At 33.4% G+C, this 20,693-nt stretch overlaps 1 protein-coding gene across 1 annotated transcript in view; it reads right to left on the bottom strand.

Moving 5' to 3' along the window:
- LOC134692184 (delta-like protein 4) overlaps positions 1-9,660 on the bottom strand; it is a 29,374-nt gene extending 19,714 nt beyond the window's left edge. Inside the window, exons 1-5 of the mRNA XM_063552633.1 lie at positions 9,568-9,660; positions 3,935-4,033; positions 2,996-3,067; positions 2,018-2,110; positions 557-580 (exon numbers count right to left, since the gene is read on the bottom strand). Coding sequence (XP_063408703.1) covers positions 557-580; positions 2,018-2,110; positions 2,996-3,067; positions 3,935-4,019 — 274 coding nt within the window. The 5' untranslated portion in view covers positions 4,020-4,033; positions 9,568-9,660. The remainder of the gene's footprint in view (positions 1-556; positions 581-2,017; positions 2,111-2,995; positions 3,068-3,934; positions 4,034-9,567) is intronic.
- Between the last annotated feature and the right edge of the window lie 11,033 nt (positions 9,661-20,693).

Here is a 20,693-nt window from a genome sequence, read left to right on the forward strand (position 1 = left end):
TTTTCAATTTGCCGAATAATTCGTACAATACAGAACTATAGTTTTCCAACCACTCGCTCAGCATTGGAACGGAAGTGAAGACACCCCTAAACGCACAAATGACGGTGATAAAGGCGCGTATAATTGACGAGTTTTTTCCGGTGACGGATGAACTCGAAAGTGGTCTATTGAAGTTGACAATTTTGTAAAATATTATGGAACTTCACACTTTATTTTAGACAAAAGTACCTCATTGAACGGAATCCATAAAAAAAAAGGCCATACAAATATGTTTTTGTGTGAATCAAATTATTATAAAAAGGGTCTCACAGGCATCTCAAACACAGTTTAAAACTGTTCTTTTAAAATAAAAATTAAAAAAAAATCAAAGAACATTAACAAAAAACAAACCTGGATGGCATATGGAATTATTTCTTTGTACCGTAACGTAAAGTGTAAATAGTAATCTAATTGAGCAGCATTAAATTTTAGGTGCGATTATGTTGTCTTTTCATAACTTATATTTAAAATCGGTAACAATAAGACTTTAGCGACATATACTATGTTGTATACTCACGATTTGTTTCTACTTGTGATTCAGCTACAATGAAACAATAAGTAATGATAAATATTAAATTCAATCGAAATTATCTCAAATCCAAATTTAAGTCACTCTCATACGTTGGTGAAATGCCTTGGGAAAAGTTTTTATTTTGATCTAAATAGATACAATAGTTTGGTAAGGACATACAAAAAACTTTCTACCAAAGGACAAAGATGTGAATAGCTATAGCTGTATGCGCATCCTTAACCAGTGGATTAACACATAACAAAACTTCCTATAGAAAAGTTTAACTAATAGGTTAGTTATGTAGTTAAATACTGTATCCAGCTTAAATCAAGCCGTTAGTTTTCTCAATTGAAAAGTTTAAATTTTATTATCCTTCAGAACGTTAAGGCAGCTATACGGTTGGTTTTACTTTACTTGGTCGTAGATATTCGGTAGTCTTATTCCCATGAAATGGTCTTTAACTTTGTACTTTGTTGTGCCTTCAACACTTTTTTATTTGGGCATTATAAATACATCTTATGTAGACGAAACGTGCGTCTGGCGTACAAGATGTTAATCTTTGTATCTATAATGCGCTTCCTTGTTTACCCCATGGTCATTAGTCAATGTGATATCGCATCGGCAATCATACCTCATCGAATATTCTATATGAATGACAACCATCATGCTGTTAGGAATGACTGGATTATCTACCTTCAGATTAAATCTCATAATAAAATTTTGTAGATCATATTAAACTATTGCGATCAAACGTAACCATTAAATCCAGTAGAGACTCTAATACAATAGATATGCTCTACGGTAATATTTACGATATTCCCGGGTTTTTATTTCCTACCATTATTTCCCTGATAGAGAATTGCTGCTCATAAGAAAGCTGTTTCAAATGGTTAAGTTGAATTAATCCCTCCGTAAATTTTACGGACGTCATGACGAGTTGGTTGACCGTTATTGAATATCCGTTTCACAGATGATATCGGATATGTTCATTAAGTCTTTACTACAACCCCGTGCCCCTTTCGCGAATGTGACCTACCAAGTGAGACTATTTATCAGGTTTTTATAAATATGACCAACACTTTGGGTGCTACATCTAGAGCAAAATCTGTTTACCTTTCCGGAGCACCTGAGATCACCCCAAATATATGGCGGGGTTCGTGTTGCCTAGCTATAGTTTTTTGGTTTTCTATGTTATATCTTGTGGACTATTATTTGTCCGTTTTTTTTTAGCTATGACGTTGTCAGTTTATTTTTGATCTTATGTGTTTAAATGTCCGTCTGGTATCTTTCGTCCCTCTTTCTTGATTTTTAGCCTATTAGCAATGCCACTGATCGAAACACGTACGTGTTATTTATTTAACTAAACAGATATTTGGCATCAAAGTTTCTTTATTAATTGATTCCAAAAAATTGCCTTGTACGTTTATGAATATATACGATTCCATAAAAAGAGTTTATAAAGCTTACATATTTGACAATGTGTTCCTATATAACCATTTCTACATTTACAAACATGATGACGGTGTTCTAACTCGCCTCCATGATAGCATTTCGGATTCTCTGTAAAAAATACAATTCTTTATTATCAATGAATGAATACTTTGAAACACTGTAAATTGTCTCCAATGCTCTTCAACTTCGTACTTTATTTGGCCTTTGTAGCTTTTTGACTTTCGAGCGTCACTGATGAGTCTTTTGTATACGAAACGCGCGTCTGGCGTATATACAAATTTTAGTCCTGGTATCTATGACGAGTTTATTTGAACTAGTAATACATTTTCATTCTTAAATAATAGTTTTGTTTGGTTTTGTATTTCAATCTTTTTAGTAAAATACGAATTGACATGAGGCTACATTCTACATTAAAATATAGTTTAAGTCTTAAGCCTTTATGAATTATGACTGATTAATATAATTGAATGCTAAGAGGCATAAAACTTTCATAAATATATCATGAACACACACATAGAGACAAAAAAAAGACAGACACAAAAACAAAGAGACAGACATAAATGTTGTGACAGACGAACATGTAGAAAAAAAAGAAAAGATATATTTCTACGCTGAAAGATTAAGAATATTTGCTCCTCTTGTTTTTTAATTTTTTGCCAGATATTCAGTATGGTTATATCAATTTAGTACCAATAAAATATTTTGCAAGCTTACTTTTACTTTTTTTCAAAATTTTATTACATATAGTTTAAAAAGTCGTATTTGAAAATCATATTAAATCCTTAGGTTTTTTTTTCATTGTTTTTGAAAGATAAAAGGTGTCAATGTTAAATATATTAAAAATCTAGCCAGAATAATTTCCCGACAAATTGTCCATGTCTTAAATTAAAAAATAAAAGCACACTAACCCTTCATTGTTTTCATTTATATACTATCACTCTGTAACAGTCTTTTATTGTGTAACATAGTAGCGAAAAACATTAAGAGACTTACCACAATGCGGTGCAGTCCAATCTGGATCACAGATACATTCGCCATGAACGTTTTTTGTTCCATGTGTACATTCTAAAAGCGACATTGAGTCATTAAAAGACTGTGACATAGATTTACAGCGCATGGCCATGATTAACACATGTCTATCTCCAGGAAATAGCGTTTTGTATGGTTGATAAAAACTTGACTAATGACATTGTGGCTATTGTATTACATGTATCTATGAACAAACCTATTTCGCATATGTAATGACACAATTGACAGCAAATAGAATATTACAAATTCAAGTAAAAAAATATATTAAGTAGTCGTTGACCATTTGACCTGCATGCAATGACATGCGTAGCTTTTGCAAAATGAATAAAATAAATCAATAAAATTATTTACTTAAAAGAAGGTGTTTTAGTATAAATACAATGATGGGTTATCAGTTACCCAAAGGGTTCCCAAAATTTGCTTTGACACAATTAAAAAAATCATAATTACTGAAACATATATATTTTTCAATGTTTTCATCTCGTGTTGTCGGTCTGTGGTATTGTCTGTTTTGACTTGGGAGTTCAGTATTTTTGTTAAACGTTTTCTTCGACATATGATTATTGGTTGTAATTCGGAATCTCTCTGACTTTTTATCTACAACAAATGTCTACTAATTCATAGATATACTTGTAAATCTGAATTGTTTTACATTGTCATTTCGGGGCCTTTTATATCTTATTATGCGGTATGAGCTTTGTTCATTGTTGGATGTCGTACGGTGACCTATAGTTATTAATTTATGTGTCATTTTGGTCTCTTGTGGAGAGTGGTCTCATTGCCAATCATACCACATCTTCTTTTTTATACTTACGGACACCTTATTGTATTTGAGATAATTCAGATACATTTTTTTTATTATAATTATTAGTTATCTGATGATCATAACATTTAAATGAATACCTTCCCCGTGTCTTGCAGTCCTAACGCACTCTGTGTTCAAGACTGAACAAAAGATGACGAAGAGGGCGATACTACACTTTGTCATACTGATCCAAGTTCCTGCAATATAAAGAGTATGTAATTAAGTAAATAGCAAATGATAAACATAAAATTACACATAATGAACAATAATTAAAAAAAACAACAAAAAAAACACGGACATGACATCGTATTTAAAGTTGAATTTTAATGTTAACTCTTCATAATCCTACTCTAAACAAAAAAAGCAAGGGAATTAAAATTATGTAATATATGTTTACCTAATGTAAAATATAAGACGCATACTGCATTTATAACGAGAGTTCCTCATGGGTCATATACGAATATTAATGGTTTACCAAAATAAATACAAATTAAAAAAATTGTCAATCAGTAAGTTGAGTAAAAAATTCATTTACAAACCGGAAACCAAACCCTCGATTTGAATGTTTTTCCAACGACGAAGAACTGATATTATGAAAAAGGTATGACTGTATGTACTGGTCCAAACCTGTCGGAACTAACCCAAATAATAACGTACATGAACTTATTAGGAAGGAGTGATGTTAGCCAATAAGGTTAAAACTACAAATGGATACAATTCTTGACTCTCTTTTGTTATCTAAAGTTTTGCATAAAGACGTCAAGAGAACATTCAATACTCGAAGTAGAAGTTAAATTGAAAATGCTATGTAAACAAAAAGCGAATAACGACGAAATGAAAAAAAAATCATAAAACACTTTCTATAAAACTAAGGACCGAGTTGTATGAACGCCGTGAAATACAGGGATGATCTCGGGGGTTCCGCTAATAAATCTGTTCTTTTAATAACATTAACGGTTCCAATTTTTTCTGCACCGCATGCGCCTTCCGACAATACATGCCTCTTCAGTGATGTTCGTGGCCAAAATATTTGAAGTCCAAAGCTTATATAAATGATTAAGAGCTATAATCCAAAAGGTTCAAAAAGTAAAGCCATATCCATGACATATATCAGAGCTTTGCATGAGGGAGATAAACTCCTTAATTTATAATATTTCTAACATTTTGTGACAGCAAATTTAAATAACACAAACAATCTGTATGTTCATGCCAGTTAAGCTTGTTATGGTGGCTTTTAAGTGTCCTTAAAATTAGTTAATCAAATGGCTTTAAAATGGTCAACAATAATTTCTAATAGTTGAAAAACCACAAAGCATAGAAGTTTCAAGAATTCTACAAGGTATGGCCTAAAAACAATGTTCTATACAAATGTATTCGGCAAGATTTATTCTTGTCTGACTGATAACATATTTGACCTATATACTAAAATCTACATGGCATAAGATGATTAAAAGAAAAGAATTGCAAACATTAGATTAATGTCTGACATGAAAGCGTAACCCTTGAAAACAGTTACACTTGACAATAGTTATCGTAAAAAAACGTAACAATTCTCGTTTGTTGGTGTGCTTTGTGAAAATGTACAAATTTTAAAATGAAAAAAATGTATGATTTAAACTTTTCTTGGCAGAATACACAGTTCATTAGAATTAATATCAGGGGTATTGCCCGTATAAGAATATGAGGATGTGGTATGATTGTCATTTGTACATCTCTTCATCAGAGATCAAATGACGTAAACGTTAGCAACTATGGGTCGCCGTATGGCCTTCACCAACGAAGGTCATTTTTGGCAAAAAAACTATATTATAGAAAATGTATTGGCCGCTAAATTGAAATATTTATTGAAATAATCTTCCTTTAAAGAAAAAAAGTATAAAAATAAAATACCAATACTATAAGTAAATTAAAAAAACTTGACGTTCATTAAAAACTTAAATAAATCAAACTTTATAAACCAACGGAACGGAACGAGTGAAATATTTTTAAACACGCAATGACTAACAATATACATGCAAAGACTTACAATTCCTTCCTATTCCAGTGAGGCACTTTAATAAAACCTTATCAGTGTTAGCATTAGGTTCGTGATTATTAATATCTGAAGGCGTCCATAACAGGCCAAGGTAATTTCATACTTCACGTGAGAAGGAATACCATTGATAATGTTGAAATACTGTGGATTTATTATTATCCGTTTGATACCTATCTTCGTTGGCAGGGGTAAACAACGACTTCAAATGTTCAACGAACTACACATTTTCTATAGGCATTGTATGAGGAGACTAGCAAAACAACAAAATAAAAAATTCACGAAAATGCAAATTTCCTAAATCACGAATATTGGTACCCACGAAAATAAGTGAATTGAAAGTATTTCAAATGAAATTGTTTTTACTGTAAAAAAGTAAAGCAAATATACCGAATACCAAGTTAAATTAAAAAACGGAAAATCAATAGCAACTGAAACAATTAAATGTAATCAATAAATAGAACAAGTTGGAAACAACTGTCATATTCTGCATTATTTTAATTTCACCTATCACACAGTGCGGTATCACCTAATCTTATTTAACATATTCAATTTCTATTGAATATATTAACTATACACATGGAAAAAAGTATTGCAACACCAAATTGAAGTTGAAATTAAAAAAACACTCTTCATTTTTTTGGATATAATTTGGTAAAATAGAACTAGTTTTAAAACATTATATAAGTACAACCTGAGTTTAATCAATAAATATCGACTCGATAATTTTTTATCTGCACATGCAGCTACTGTACCCGTAAACAGCAAAACAGTTGTTTTTATCCTCATTGTTTTCACCCCTTTAAATTACCAAATTTTTAAAGTTATGTGTTTGACACCTTATAATGGGTCCTTGACAACTCTTAACTGCAGCAAGATGGCAGATTATTAGCATAAGGGAAGCAGGGATGTCGCTGTGAAAACTGCACGTATTGTTGGTCATCACCATTTCACTATAAGTCGTTTTGAGAATAAATCAGGCAATAAACGCTGTTAAAGACATTCCGAGATAATGAAGACCCCATATACCATTTGCCAAGGAAAATCAAGCATAATGAAGGTTGGTCAGAAGGAAACCCACTGCATACAAGACAATCCTAAAAACAGAGTGGTGGCCATACAGGAGCCTTTTAACAAGAACTGTTCGAGATCGACTCATCGCTACTGGTTATCGTGCAATAAGACCATTTCGGAGACCTTTGCTAACGAACAGACACACAGTTTTCCGTATCCAATGTAGTGCAGAGCTCGCCAAAGTTGGAAATTAGCATCTTGGAGGAAGATCCAATGTTCAACTGGAATTCGGTTCATCTTCCTTGGCACGATCGTAGCCCGGATTTCAACCATATCGAGCATATTTGGGACACTATTGGGCGGAAAGTGCGCGAAAGGACACCCCAGTTCAAACACATTATGAAATAAACAATGCCCTTCATCTGAAATGGTTGCTGCTACCTTAGCAACAAATTAGTCGATTTATGGCAGGAATCAGAAGACGTTTTGATGCGGTTATCCGTTTGAATGGAGGCTGCGCACAAAGTACTAATTCTTTGGCGTATGACGATCAAACATGATATGAACAGTCATCTAAGGATTAATTTTGAAATGTCTGACATTGTAAAGTTCGACTTCAGTAAAAGTTGTAAAATGCATTTTTTGGTACAAAAAACACTTAATTTTGGTATTAAAATTGTGGTTATATAAATATTTTTTTTTCAATCATTTATTTTTCGTTTCAATGCCAATGTTATCATAAACTATGTTTCAATAATATTATACACATATTGTATTATATTCATCCCAAAAAAGAGGCTGATTTTTCAAATTTTAAAAAATCAAGGTGTTGCAATACTTTTTTCCATGTGTATATTTGAAGCATCATTCCAGTCAGCTAAGAGGTATATCTGAAAAATTATTTCTGTTTTTTTCATTATGTTTGTGTATCAGTTGCTTTGTTTGAATGTAATACAGTGTTTCTTGCTTTGTGGAGAGGGCTTACATAGGTAGGCTATGCCGTTTGCCCAATCCCATTCTATTTACTAGTATATGAATAAAATATTGTTTAAACTAATTTTTCTATGGTCGGGTTGTTGTCTCTTTGACAGATTCTTAATTTCCATTCTCAATATTATAATATATTTCTTGAATAATATGTCTATATCAAAAGAAGATTTGGCCTGATAACCAATGACTGAACTGTCCACAGGAAACCATTTGACATAGAAATTAAACCAATATAGGCCATAGTACAATGTGAGCAACAAGAATACCGCATAGCCACCTTTAACATGCCCTTGATTTTTTAAATGACCTAACTGTTTAGATAACAAACACTTTATCATGGTATGTAAAATCATAGATAAGATTATTCAATAGAAATTGAATGTTTGATATAATCCCAAAATATGCACACAAAAACAAAGCCGTAAGGAATACATCTTTGATTATCATAACACCACCGCATCTTTGATAAAAAATGTGTATCCGTCTCTTCACTTTAACAACATGGCATTGAGGATCCAACACGAATCAAGAAATATTTAAAATCTTAAACACACAAAATTTTGAAAACTAAAGTAGCAAACCCACATGATTTTTCAAATTGCGCAAAACATATGATGAAAAGGTGAAATAACAAAACTACCGAACTCCGAGGAAAGTCCTAAACGGAAAGTCCCTATAAGAACATGGTAAAATCAAAATTTCAAAAACTCCAATCGATCATAACAACTGTCATATTTCGACTTAGTGCAGTATTTTTTTTATGCAGCAAATAGTTGATTGAACCTGGTTTTATAGCTAGCAAAACTTTCACTTGTATGACAGTTGTTACAAATTCTATTATATAAACAACGATGTGTGAACAAATTAAAACAGATAAACTATGTAAAAATGCCAATAAAAGGTACAGAAGTCAACATTGTGTAATATTCTTAATCACTATAAAAACAAGCAAATATGTTATCAAAGACAAACGAAAAGGCGCAAAAACAAAGCAAAAAAAGCAACCATGAAAAACAAGAATACCAATAAACTACAAGTGCCCAATAACACAATGACGGGAAGTACAAGTACCGAGCCACGTCAAATGGATATTGCCAAAAATAGACTTAAAGGGTAAAGCAATAATTTACAAAGACAAAAAAAAGAAATACTATTACACGTTATTTAAAAGATGTTAAACGACGTCAGTACCTTGAATCTATGGTTCAAGACCACCGTGTATTATTTGTGATATTGATACGGGAATATTTATCATCAATATTTATCAACAAGGTATTGATATCTTCCGATGATCTTTTTTTTCTATAGAAAAAGGACGAGATATTCTTTGACATATCCCTGGTTCGTCGACTTTCTGCTTAGACACTGATGATGTTTTACAATAGCAAAATAAGCTCTTGAAAACCGAATGAGTTAAGAAATATATATATCCCATATGCAGGTGAAGTTAGTTTAATGCTACTACAATTGAAACATTGATAATTTAAAAATTGAAATAGTCTCGTGTGTCACAGATAATGGTACTGAGATGATCGTTTGAGTCAAATTCGAGGCATAAGTCTAAAACTAAGACATAAGAAGCCATGTCAATGGGTCCTTGTCACAATATTTATGGTAATTTTTTACGGTAATCACCAAATATGCATTTAGGTGCTACAGTACCTTCTGAATTTTTCGAGTTCAATGTTTTCCTACCTTTGGTTCCACAAGTGTGAAATGACAACAAGAACAAAACAGGTTAAAGTTTATCAAGATGTACTAAGTCGAACTTTAACACACCACTGTTATCAAGAATGACATTAAGTGCAGGTCTAAATACTGAAAACAAATCATTTGCATATACTATAGTAAGCATAGTTAAATTTGAGACATATTAGGAATACACATAAATAGATAAGTTACTACATGTATTAGATAAAAATTCAAACGATCAGCTACAAAAGTTAATCTATCTTAAATTGTTTTATTTGGGTGTATAATATAGGTAAGAACATTGCTTCGCGATCTTTTAGTGAATGTTGTTGGATAAGCACTGCTAGTCAAAATTACCGTGTAGTCATTTTGTGGCAATAATTTGAGGACATGATCAGTTAGGCCTCTGTCTACAAATAAATCTAACAGAGACGCCATCAAAACATCTTTTTGAAAATTGTTTTGTGTTATATACATGTAGGTATTTGACAAAAATGCCAAAAATATTTGTTTTGTAGTTCAAAGCACACACAATATTCATTGTCTCGATGAATGCTAATAAATAAAATATACAGAGTAGGATAACTAAATTAAGAACAACACTGTAAAAACTTGAGTCCGAACTGTACCCCTTGGCCAATTTGCACCGGGAAATAGAACTGAAACCAAGTCTACAAAAGTGTTACATTCACCACCAAGAAACAGTTGATCAATATGTATGTGTCTAAACTCAAGAGAGAAATGTTTGCCTGTTCTTAGATCTTAAAAAAAGTTAAATCACAAAAATACTCTACTACGGGGAAAATTCAATAAGAAAAGTCCCTACTGAAATGGCAAAAATCAAACATCTCAAACGCACGAATGGATAACAACTGTCTTACTTCTGACTTGGTACATGCATGTTTTTATGTAGAAATGGCAGATTAAACCTCGTTTTATAGCTAGCTAAACTTCTCATTTGTATTAAATATAGGCGAAAGATACAAAAGGGACAGTCAAACTCATAGATCGAAAATAAACTGACAACGCTATGTGTATGCATTAAAAAGACAAACAGACAAAAAATAATATACACGACACAACAAAGAAAACTAAAGACTAAGCAACACAAACCCCACCAAAACCTGGGAATGATCTCATGTTTTCTGGATTGGTAAGCATATCCTGCTCCACATGTGACAGTCGCATCAAATTCTATTATATTGACAACGATAAAATGGAGAATGGAAATGTGTCAAAGTGATAACAACCCGACCTTAGAGCAGACAAAAGCCGAAGGACACCGATTGGTCTTAAATGCAGCAAAAAATCCTGCTCCCGGAGAAGTCCTTCAGCTGGCCCCTAAACAAATATATATACTAGTTTAGTAACAATGGACGTCATACTTAACTCCAAATTCCACACAAGAAACTAAAATTAAAAATCATATAGGACTAACAAAGGTCAGAGGCTCCTGGCTTTGGACAGGCGCAAAAATGCGGCGGGGTTAAACATGTTTTAAAAAAAAATCTCAACCCTCCCCGTATACCTCTAGCCAATGTAGAAAAACAAACACACAACAATGCGCACAGTAAAACTCAGTTTAAGAGAAGTCTGAATCCGATGTCAGAATAGGTAACAAAAAAACCTAAACAAAATGACAATGATACATACATTAACAAAGGACTACTTGCAGTTACTGACATGCCAGCTCCAGACTTCAGTTAAACTGAGTGAAAGATAATGTCTTCACCATATGAATATCAAGCACAATCTCTCCCGTTAGGGGTTTAGTATTATACCATCATACAATATATGAGAAGAACATAACCCGTGTCATGCCAACAACTGGTTTTAGAATGAAAGTGTTCAATTCCGATGCAATGACCCTGTAAATGAATCAATATTAAAGCCAAAATATGACAACTATATCCCTACTTAATAAGTCTGTTTAAAGGTTTTGTTAGCTTTTGAGGTGAATACTGACACTTTTGTGTCTTGTAAAGAATATTACCATAAAAGATTGAATGTGAAATACCTGAACGTATAAGATGTCTGCATTTTGAGTTATATTCAAGAATTATATCCTTGTACCGATGATAAAATTTAGAAAATGTTTTGACTAGTTTGTGATATCGAAAAACCTGATGTAATAATTTTTCAGTAAAACATAAATTTATCTCGCTAAAATCTAATACGTTGTTGCATACACGAGAGAATCGTACAAGTTGATATATATAAACACCATAAGATGGTGACAAGGGAACGTCACTATCTCAAAATGGATAATTAACGATAGGAAATGAAAAATCATCTCTTTTGTCATATATTTTTGTTTTAAACTTCCTGTTAATGATATAGATATCAAGATCGAGGAAGCGCAGTAGTCATTGTTAGTATTTTCTTTATTCAAAGTTAATTCAACAGGATACATTTCTTTAGTATACATACTGAAGTCGTCATTATTTAGAGCCAATATATCATCCAAAAATCTGAACGAAATAAACAGATATCATAGGCAAAAAAGGAAAAACAATATGGGTACAGCAGTCAACAGTGTGTTAGAATCCTAGTCACTTTAAAAAAATGCATACAGACCAATAGATATAGGAAGATGTGGTGTGAGTGCCAACCAGCATATTAGCAAAAACAAAGAAAAGATACATAAATTCACCATAGAACAATAACACAAAGACGGCGTGTATATGAACAGGGCCACCGACATGTATATTTTAAAGAAAAAAATTCATATAGACAAAGCCCATTAGCAATAAAAAAAATACAAGAATACAAAATGTTTTATTATATTACAATAATGGGATGTATAAGTACAGAGACACGTCATGTGTACCAAAGAAACACAAAAAGGCGTTTGGACAAAGCAAAATAGCAAAAAATAAAAAACAAGAACGAGAATTTTCACAGAACAATAACAGAATGACGGGGTGTACAAGAATAGTATAAACCATCATTAAGATAATAAACAACGTCAGTATCCAGAATCTATACTTGAAGACTATCGTATATCATTTTTGAAGTTGATACGGAACATTTATCAACAAGGTCAACAAGATTCAATACTAATCAACGTGTTAAATGAGTTAAAAGAGTTTTCCCCATTACATATGGTGGTAGTTTGACAGATTTCGGATTTGAATATCGAATTATGTATGCAAAGCAGAGTACCTTTACGGAACAAGTCACGTTCCTTTTGAGCGCAATTGTCCTACGGATTTTTTATATGGACTATAAATTGATAAAGCAAACTTCGACTTATAGGTAGGTCTTTGTTTCTAAATATTCCTGAGTAAAAACATACTCCTTAATATTAAGGAGGGGGGGGGAAGTAATGTGAATGTTTTGATTTCTCATTGATAAATTACATAATTTGGAAAACCAAGTAATGTACTGCTTTTCAACTTTGACTTTTCTTTTTCATTTCAACTGTTTTGAATTAAACGCGACTTATAAATTTATGTTTACGAAAATGTGCGTTTGGCGTTACACATTATAGGCTTCGATGATGATGATGTTTTGGATAATGTCGTTTCACACAAAAGATCCACAATAAACACTAAATTATTTCAAGAACAAACACGAATTAAAAAGTTGAAAATAGAAAAGATAACGAAACGTAACTCAGGAGTAAATGACTTTAAGACTAAAGGCAATCAACCACTGACGTGATCCTGTTCTGTACAGAAACACATTTATGGTTGTACATGCATCAGGGTTTCATCGGCGATTAAAAACTCATCTTTTCCGAGTTTCGTCTATTTTTATAATATGGAAAGACTTTTTAAAAATTGTTTTAGTAAATAGTTCTATAATAGATGAGACTACATATTGCGATGAATATTTATGAGCCGTTGGTTGCTTTCAGGTACATTGGCGGTATAAAAAAGAAAACTTCAAAGTGCCTGGTTGAGGTATTCTGTTTCAAGACATGCCCTATATTGCACATGTTGTGTTTTATTTGGGAAAAAGAATACATTTGTACGTCATAAATCGTTCGTTACCACGCCCGTCTCCGATTGGTCCAACATCCATACTACATTAAGCGTCAAGAACGACTTGAGTCCCATTCTCATGATGATCAATGTTCCCTCCATTTCGTCGATGTCAAGGAATTTTAGACAGAACCCACCACTTCACAGTTTTTGATGAAACACAAGGAAGACATTGAACTTAACATACACATACTTAGCCAGATCATCGACGTATTCGTCAGAATATTGCCATCAGGGGGCATACTTCAGAAAAAAAGTCATTTTAATGCAATTTTGCGTTATACAGCCAAACGACGAAATATTGAATACTCTTTTAGACAACAAATATGCGAAAGTCGGGTATACTTCTCCGGACATACAAAATGAGATACTGACCGTGTGTGGCGAGATCGTACGAAATTGTTTCGTTCGCAATTGTAATAAAGCAAATGTCTTTGCTCTGATTGCGGATGAAGCAACCAATGTTTCCACTAAAGAACAGGTGTCTGTTTGTGTAAGGTTTGTCAATAATATTGATGATTAAATTTTCATGAGAGAGTTTTTAGGGTTTGGCATCAGCAACAACAGGCGAGGTTTTAGCTGATTTGTTTATTTCAAGGTTTGAACAATATGGCATACAAATTGGAAATATGAGGGCACATGTGAATGACGGTCCGACCAATGTATCCGGCATACACAAGGGATTCCAAGCCCTGAATAGAGGAACCGTCCCGACGTCAAATCATGTGCAAGGTAAAGCATACATGTTGAACCTTGCCATTGTACATGTTTGTCCGTGAAAACAACAGAAAAGGCATAGCAGTATTCAATTAGCTGTGCGACGAAGCCATCGAGTTAGCCAAACAGTTCGAAATTGTTCCTTCGAAACTAAAGACTACCGGTCGACAACACAATAGGGCGAAACCGCTGTTGTCGGTAGTCTGGATTATAGGGGAGTCACACTGTATATACAATGTTTTATACCATCTTCTAAACGAACAAAGAGATCGTCTTGTCAATTCGAAAGAATCTTTTTTCTTTCCAAGATGCTTCTTCAAAACAATCTGAAAAGTTTGAATCGGGACCATCAAATTCGCATATTTTCGCTCCTACGAGTACGATCTTCAATCAGAAGATCAGTTTCTTTTCGAAATTAGAAGGTGGGATGCGCGATGAAATATTTATCCATCTAAGAAACCAGACAAATTTTGTGCAACATTGGAGATGACGCCAAACAAACTTTATCCAAATATATTCTGTATTTTCCAAATATTTCTCACCATGACACCCTCAACTGCTACTGTTGAACTCTCTTTAAGCGCCCTGAAACGCGTAATAACGTATCCGTGATCAACCATGGTACAAGAAAAACTTTTTTTCACCTGCACTGCTGCACGTTTATTCTGATTTTGACATTTACACTAATAAAGTTGTTGAAACGTTTGACAATGCTAGGCAAAGGAACTGTTACTCTCCTTTAGCTTTAAGGACATCGGTTGATAACTTGTCTTACATACGAACTTCACATGCATATATGATCAAATTTAAATTTGATTGTTTAAATTGCTTTGTGTTCGTACATGTATGCTGAGATGATCCACTTCTCTAACCCTTTCTTTCTCTGAAGTATAATGCGAGCACTGCAATGTTTTTATGTTTTTTTAGTCAGTTTTAGGTCTGTGAGTTAATGGATGTATATCAAAATATGCCAAAGGTTACATTCAACTTAATTAAAAATGTAAAAATAATTATCAAAGGTACCAGGATTATAATTTAGTACGCCAGACGCGCGTTTCGTCTACATAAGACTCATCAGTGACGCTCATGTTAAAATATTTATAAAGCCAAACTAGTACAAAGTTGAAGAGCATTAAGGATCCAAAATCCAAAAAGTTGTGCCAAATACGCCTAAGGTAATCTATGCCTGGAATAAGAAAATCCTTAGTTTTTCGAAGCTTCTGGGTAAGGACAAACAACTTAAAAAAGACAGACAGCATCATGGCCATAATAATAATTAAAAACCGGGGCTATAAGGGAATGTCAGCATCAATTTCCTGGTTGGGGCTACCCATAAAACCAAGTTCGACTCATCATTATTTTCTTAAAATGTCCTGTACCAAGTCAGGAATAAGGCGGATGTTAGTCCGTGTCTATGTATGTTGGCGTTTGTTTTCGTTGTACCGTTGTTTTCCTGTTGCAGTTGATGTGTTTCCCTCGGTTTTAGTTTGTTACCCAGATTTGTTTTATCTCAATCGATTTATAACTTTTAAAGAGCAGTATACTTTACTTATTTGCTTTGTTAAAACAAATGAGTAGTAATATCTGTTTATTTGTACTAATGAATGGCAGTGCCAATCAGTAAGCATATATCTTCAAGTGTGTGATATTTATTAAGTTTAACTTTCTCAGTTCCACATTGATATACAAAGATACAATGAACATTTCTCAGTTTTAGTTTCTTGTCTCTTAGTTTCAACATGACCCTACTGACTTACAAACCATGTCAAATTAGAACTGTGCTTATCATACTAGAATGGGGCATGTCAACTTGAACTTTGGTCTCAACAGGGAAGTAAATCAAAGTACTGAAGTACTGAACATCGGATGACCGCAGGTTCTTGTGGATGGTCAAAAGCACATGTCACAGAAACAGATCACATCTGTATACCTGAAACTTGGGTTAATTTACAGAGATATTTTTTTCTGATACAAGTTCGTGCCTGGATGATGAATAAATGACAGGAAATTCAACCTCACCGTGATAACTATTATATTGTAGTGCAAGAAATCAGTATACCTTGGACTATTATACTTGTATAATAATAGTCGTAGAGAATACACTGGTTTATGGTTATATATATTATTAATATTACGATTGCATGTATGTACCAATTATCAGGTTGTCTGCATGTTGATATCGTAAAATATCAGCTGCGAGACATAATATTAAGCTTTTTGTCGAGTAAGCGCAGCGAACGAGATCAAAAAGCCTTCATATTATTTCGAGCAGCTGATATTTTACAATATTAATATGCCGATAACCTGATAATTTGATTTATCGGGCTGCATTTGCGTCTTTTGGAAGTATTGTCTTAGTTTCATCAGCAACCAGACCAAACTTATCAACGTCGGTTCAAACATTATAACGTCGCTGATATGTCCGGGTCGAAGTTATTAAGGCCAGGTCAACGTATTTGACGTCACAAAGCCGTGATATGGAGTTTTATTAAGAGCTGAGCAGATTGATATAGACAGTTGGACGACCGATAAATGGCATTTTCATCTATTTGTATATATGATAATTCTATTCTACTATTATTATAGTGCAGTGCAACTGCATGGTGGACACTCTTCTGTAAAAAAATCAAAGTCTAATAGGCTGTAAAAGCAATTGCTGCCATGTTAATGTTTTTGGACACTTTTATTTTTCGTCTACATATATAAGAATTAAACCTGACAGGACATGGTTGTCTAGTGAAAAGCAAGAAGGTTTTGGCTTTATATCAATTAAAGACTTAAGCAGGAAATCATTTTTAATATGTTTTATATTTCACAAGGAGACAACAAGTTTACCAGGCTAAAGTTGGGGGTAATTATGGATTATCCCCTGGTCTGAGTGTTTGTAACTGGGCAATAATTTCTTTTATTTATTTAATTTTAACAATTTTCATAATTAAGTTAAATTAACCATTCAGTTAAAACATTTCACCTTTCGAGACGCTAATGTTGAAAAATGGGACAGAAATAAAATAACTTACAAGACATAAACATGTAAAAAATAAATATATATTTCAGCTTACTAAAAATATTTTCATAGTGTTACTTTGACATCATTTCTTAAAACTAAGTCCCACACATAATTGTTCATTTGATATGGGTCATCCTCATGCGGTACGAGAAGTTTTCATGTCGCTAAATAGTCTTCTTGTCGCTTAATTTATTCTTCTTGTCCGTTCTTGACGCTTCTTATCGCTAAAAGTTCTTCTTGACGTTATTAGTGAGACCGCTATTTTTAGATTACAGGTGGTCATTTACACTACACGTATAACCTGTGTAGTGATTTTTATTTTACGATAAATTTATGAATGAACGATAATTTTATGAATGAACAAGAGCACCTGACCTCTTTCTGAAACACCAATTAAACATATAAAATCGTATTTATTAAGATATAATTCAGTCAAATATTCACCACTAAATCAACAACTGAAATGATTCCATATTTTGTTGAAACATCGTACAACCGGAGAACAGAAATCGCAGGTATGAAAATGCACTTTTTTCACTGGTGTTGAAAACCCAAAACTAATTTGACTAGAATTTATGAATGACGGAAATTTAAGCGATAACAATATATCGGAGTGACCTCAAGGTCATCCTCTGTAAAAATGTCACCTTGGAAGTGGACATAATTAATTTAGAAGTGGGAATAATTTTCAACATGGACTGCAAATGCACCATGAAAATGGGGTTATTTTATGTGGTCAGGAGGATCAACATTACCTTCTCCCCTAGTGACAACCATCCTGTAAATAGTGTGTAATAAAGCATCATGGATAGGTATATAGTACTTATTTGTGACGTCAGTTTTATTTTTGCTTTTCTACTTTGGACTTTATTTGGCACTTTTAATTCGAGTGTCATTATTGAGTCTGTTGTAGACAAAACGCGCGTCTGTCGTACACAATTTAAATCCAGGTATCTATGATGAGTTTACGTTACCATATTTATTAACAATGTACCATCGCCACAGGAATAATTCTACTATAACCTGATTTTTTTGGTTTTAAATTGTAACACAGCGATGACTGCTGTACCCATATTTTGACTTTTATTTATAATGTCTGTTTTGTTTACGCTTCGTTGTAATTATAACGGAATTTGATGCGACTGTCATATAAGTGAGAGGTTTAGCGCTATAAAACCAGGTTCAACCACATTTTTCTACATTTTAACATGTCTGTACCAATTCAGGAATATGACAGTTGTTGTCCATTCGTTTGATGTGTTTTGCTATTAGATTTTGCCATTTGATTACAGACTTTACGATTTAATTTTCCTCGGAGTCAGTATTTTTGTGATTTTACTATTTTCTGACAAAAAACAAAGATTAAAAGTTTGGTATTGAAACAACGAAATATGTTCAAGGCTTCAGATTGTTACTGAAAATACATTCGGTGAAAAACAAAATAGCACAAATGCAACACAGAAAGATAAACGTTATAACGATTTATATATATATATATATATATTGTGAAGCCAGGTGGTCGTGTGTTCTAGCGCAACGGATACAGTGCAGGCGATTTGGTGTCACGATATCTTAGTAGCATGGGTTCGAATTTCGACGAGGGAAGAACAAAAAATTAGCGAAAGCAAATTTACAGATCTAACATTGTTGGGTTGATGTTTAGACGAGTTGTATATATATATATATTTGCGGTTTTTATCCAACGCAATCATAGGTTTGAACGTAGTTTTCAGTTTAGACTCGTTTATATTTTTTGTTTGGGCTTGTATCATGTTTTCCCTCCGGTTTATATGATCCGTTCATCCTATATTGACTCTTAAAATTCAAGAGTTTATCTAAAAATGAGGGTACTTTTCCTAAAAATGAGGGTACTTGTTATATGGCCTTCCAAATACCGTTTCGATCTCTAACATCACTGAAGAGACATTTATTGTCGAAATCCGGATCTGGTGTACTTAAAAAATATTGACACCGTATGTTTGTGGCATAACATCGTGGCCACAAGTTAAACTTTTATTTCTGTTTAGTATAAAATTTATATTAAGATCCATTTTGTTACATCTTGTGATCAATTTTATTTGGCAATCGCCAATGGCAGTCAGCAGGGTGAAAGAACATCAGTTGTTCGACCTGTTAGTCAAATGCGTTTGTTTAAATATACTTTTTCACCTTTTTGGTCTTTTGGAAAATTATGTGTGTGCTGTTTTTTTACCCTTCTACAACGAAATTTGTTTACATGCACACGTATAAAAATTGCGGTTTTTATCCAACGCAATCATAGGTTTGAACGTAGTTTTCAATTTAGACTCGTATATAAATATATATATATATAAGTACGTCTGAGTCAGTGACAACTCTACAACAGATTTATCCATCGAATCGCCATCAATGATGGTGATACATGGCTGTGTACATAATGTATATACAACTCGTCTAAACATCAACCCAACAATGTTAGATCTGTAAATTTGCTTTCGCAAATTCATGGTTCTTCCCTCGCCGGGATTTGAACCCTAGCATGGTTCTTCCCTCGCCGGGATTCGAACCCATGCTAGGGTTCGAATCCCGGCGAGGGAAGAACCATGAATTTGCGAAAGCAAATTTACAGATCTAACATTGTTGGGTTGATGTTTAGACGAGTTGTATGTCTGATAAATTACTCCAAACAGTGTTAGAGTTAGATTTTCTACTGACAAATTTTTGTTCGTCCCTCAGCGGGATTCGAACTCACACCTTTGATACACTACAGCACCAATCGCTTAGCCTCATGTCCAGCGCTCTAGACAACTCGACCACATCCGCTATATTAAAATATAACTTCAATAGTCGTAGCGTTACCTTGTCACGGAAGGCTTATCTAGAGATAGACATGAGACACGTGTTTTTTAAGCGTGTGTAGATGTTATATTATTATTTTTATACACAATGTATTTTTCATTTGTTTATTCTTTTGCTCATATTTTCTAGCCCTAACTTCAGTGTAGAAATCAAATGTAACCAACAAAGCTGTTTTCTTTTTGTTCGATACAATTAACACGCTTAGCTGAAGGGAAACAACTCTAGCTGTCTCGTTTATATAAAATTGTCTGTATCATGTATGATTGATCGTCAGCTGTGTGGTCGGCGAAAAGGAAAGTTAATGCTATTTAAATCCAGTGGCAGATAGTTCATGCATGTTCAGGACAAGAACTTGCATATAATACAATGGGTAGGTTCTGTAATACAGGCGCTCCAGATAAAAGTTTGGGGATAGTTAGATGCTTAGAAAATGAGGGTGTATTGGATGAAGGACACATGCAGTCACACATTCTCACTTGCTACAGGCCTCCATAAAATGCTGATCCAATGATTCTTGTCGTGCAAAAAGCATGACACTCAATACACTCTTACGTTCCCAAATCTGACCGAATGTG

The sequence above is a fragment of the Mytilus trossulus genome, chromosome 12, assembly GCF_036588685.1.
Source record: "Mytilus trossulus isolate FHL-02 chromosome 12, PNRI_Mtr1.1.1.hap1, whole genome shotgun sequence".
NCBI classification, from domain to species: domain Eukaryota; kingdom Metazoa; phylum Mollusca; class Bivalvia; order Mytilida; family Mytilidae; genus Mytilus; species Mytilus trossulus.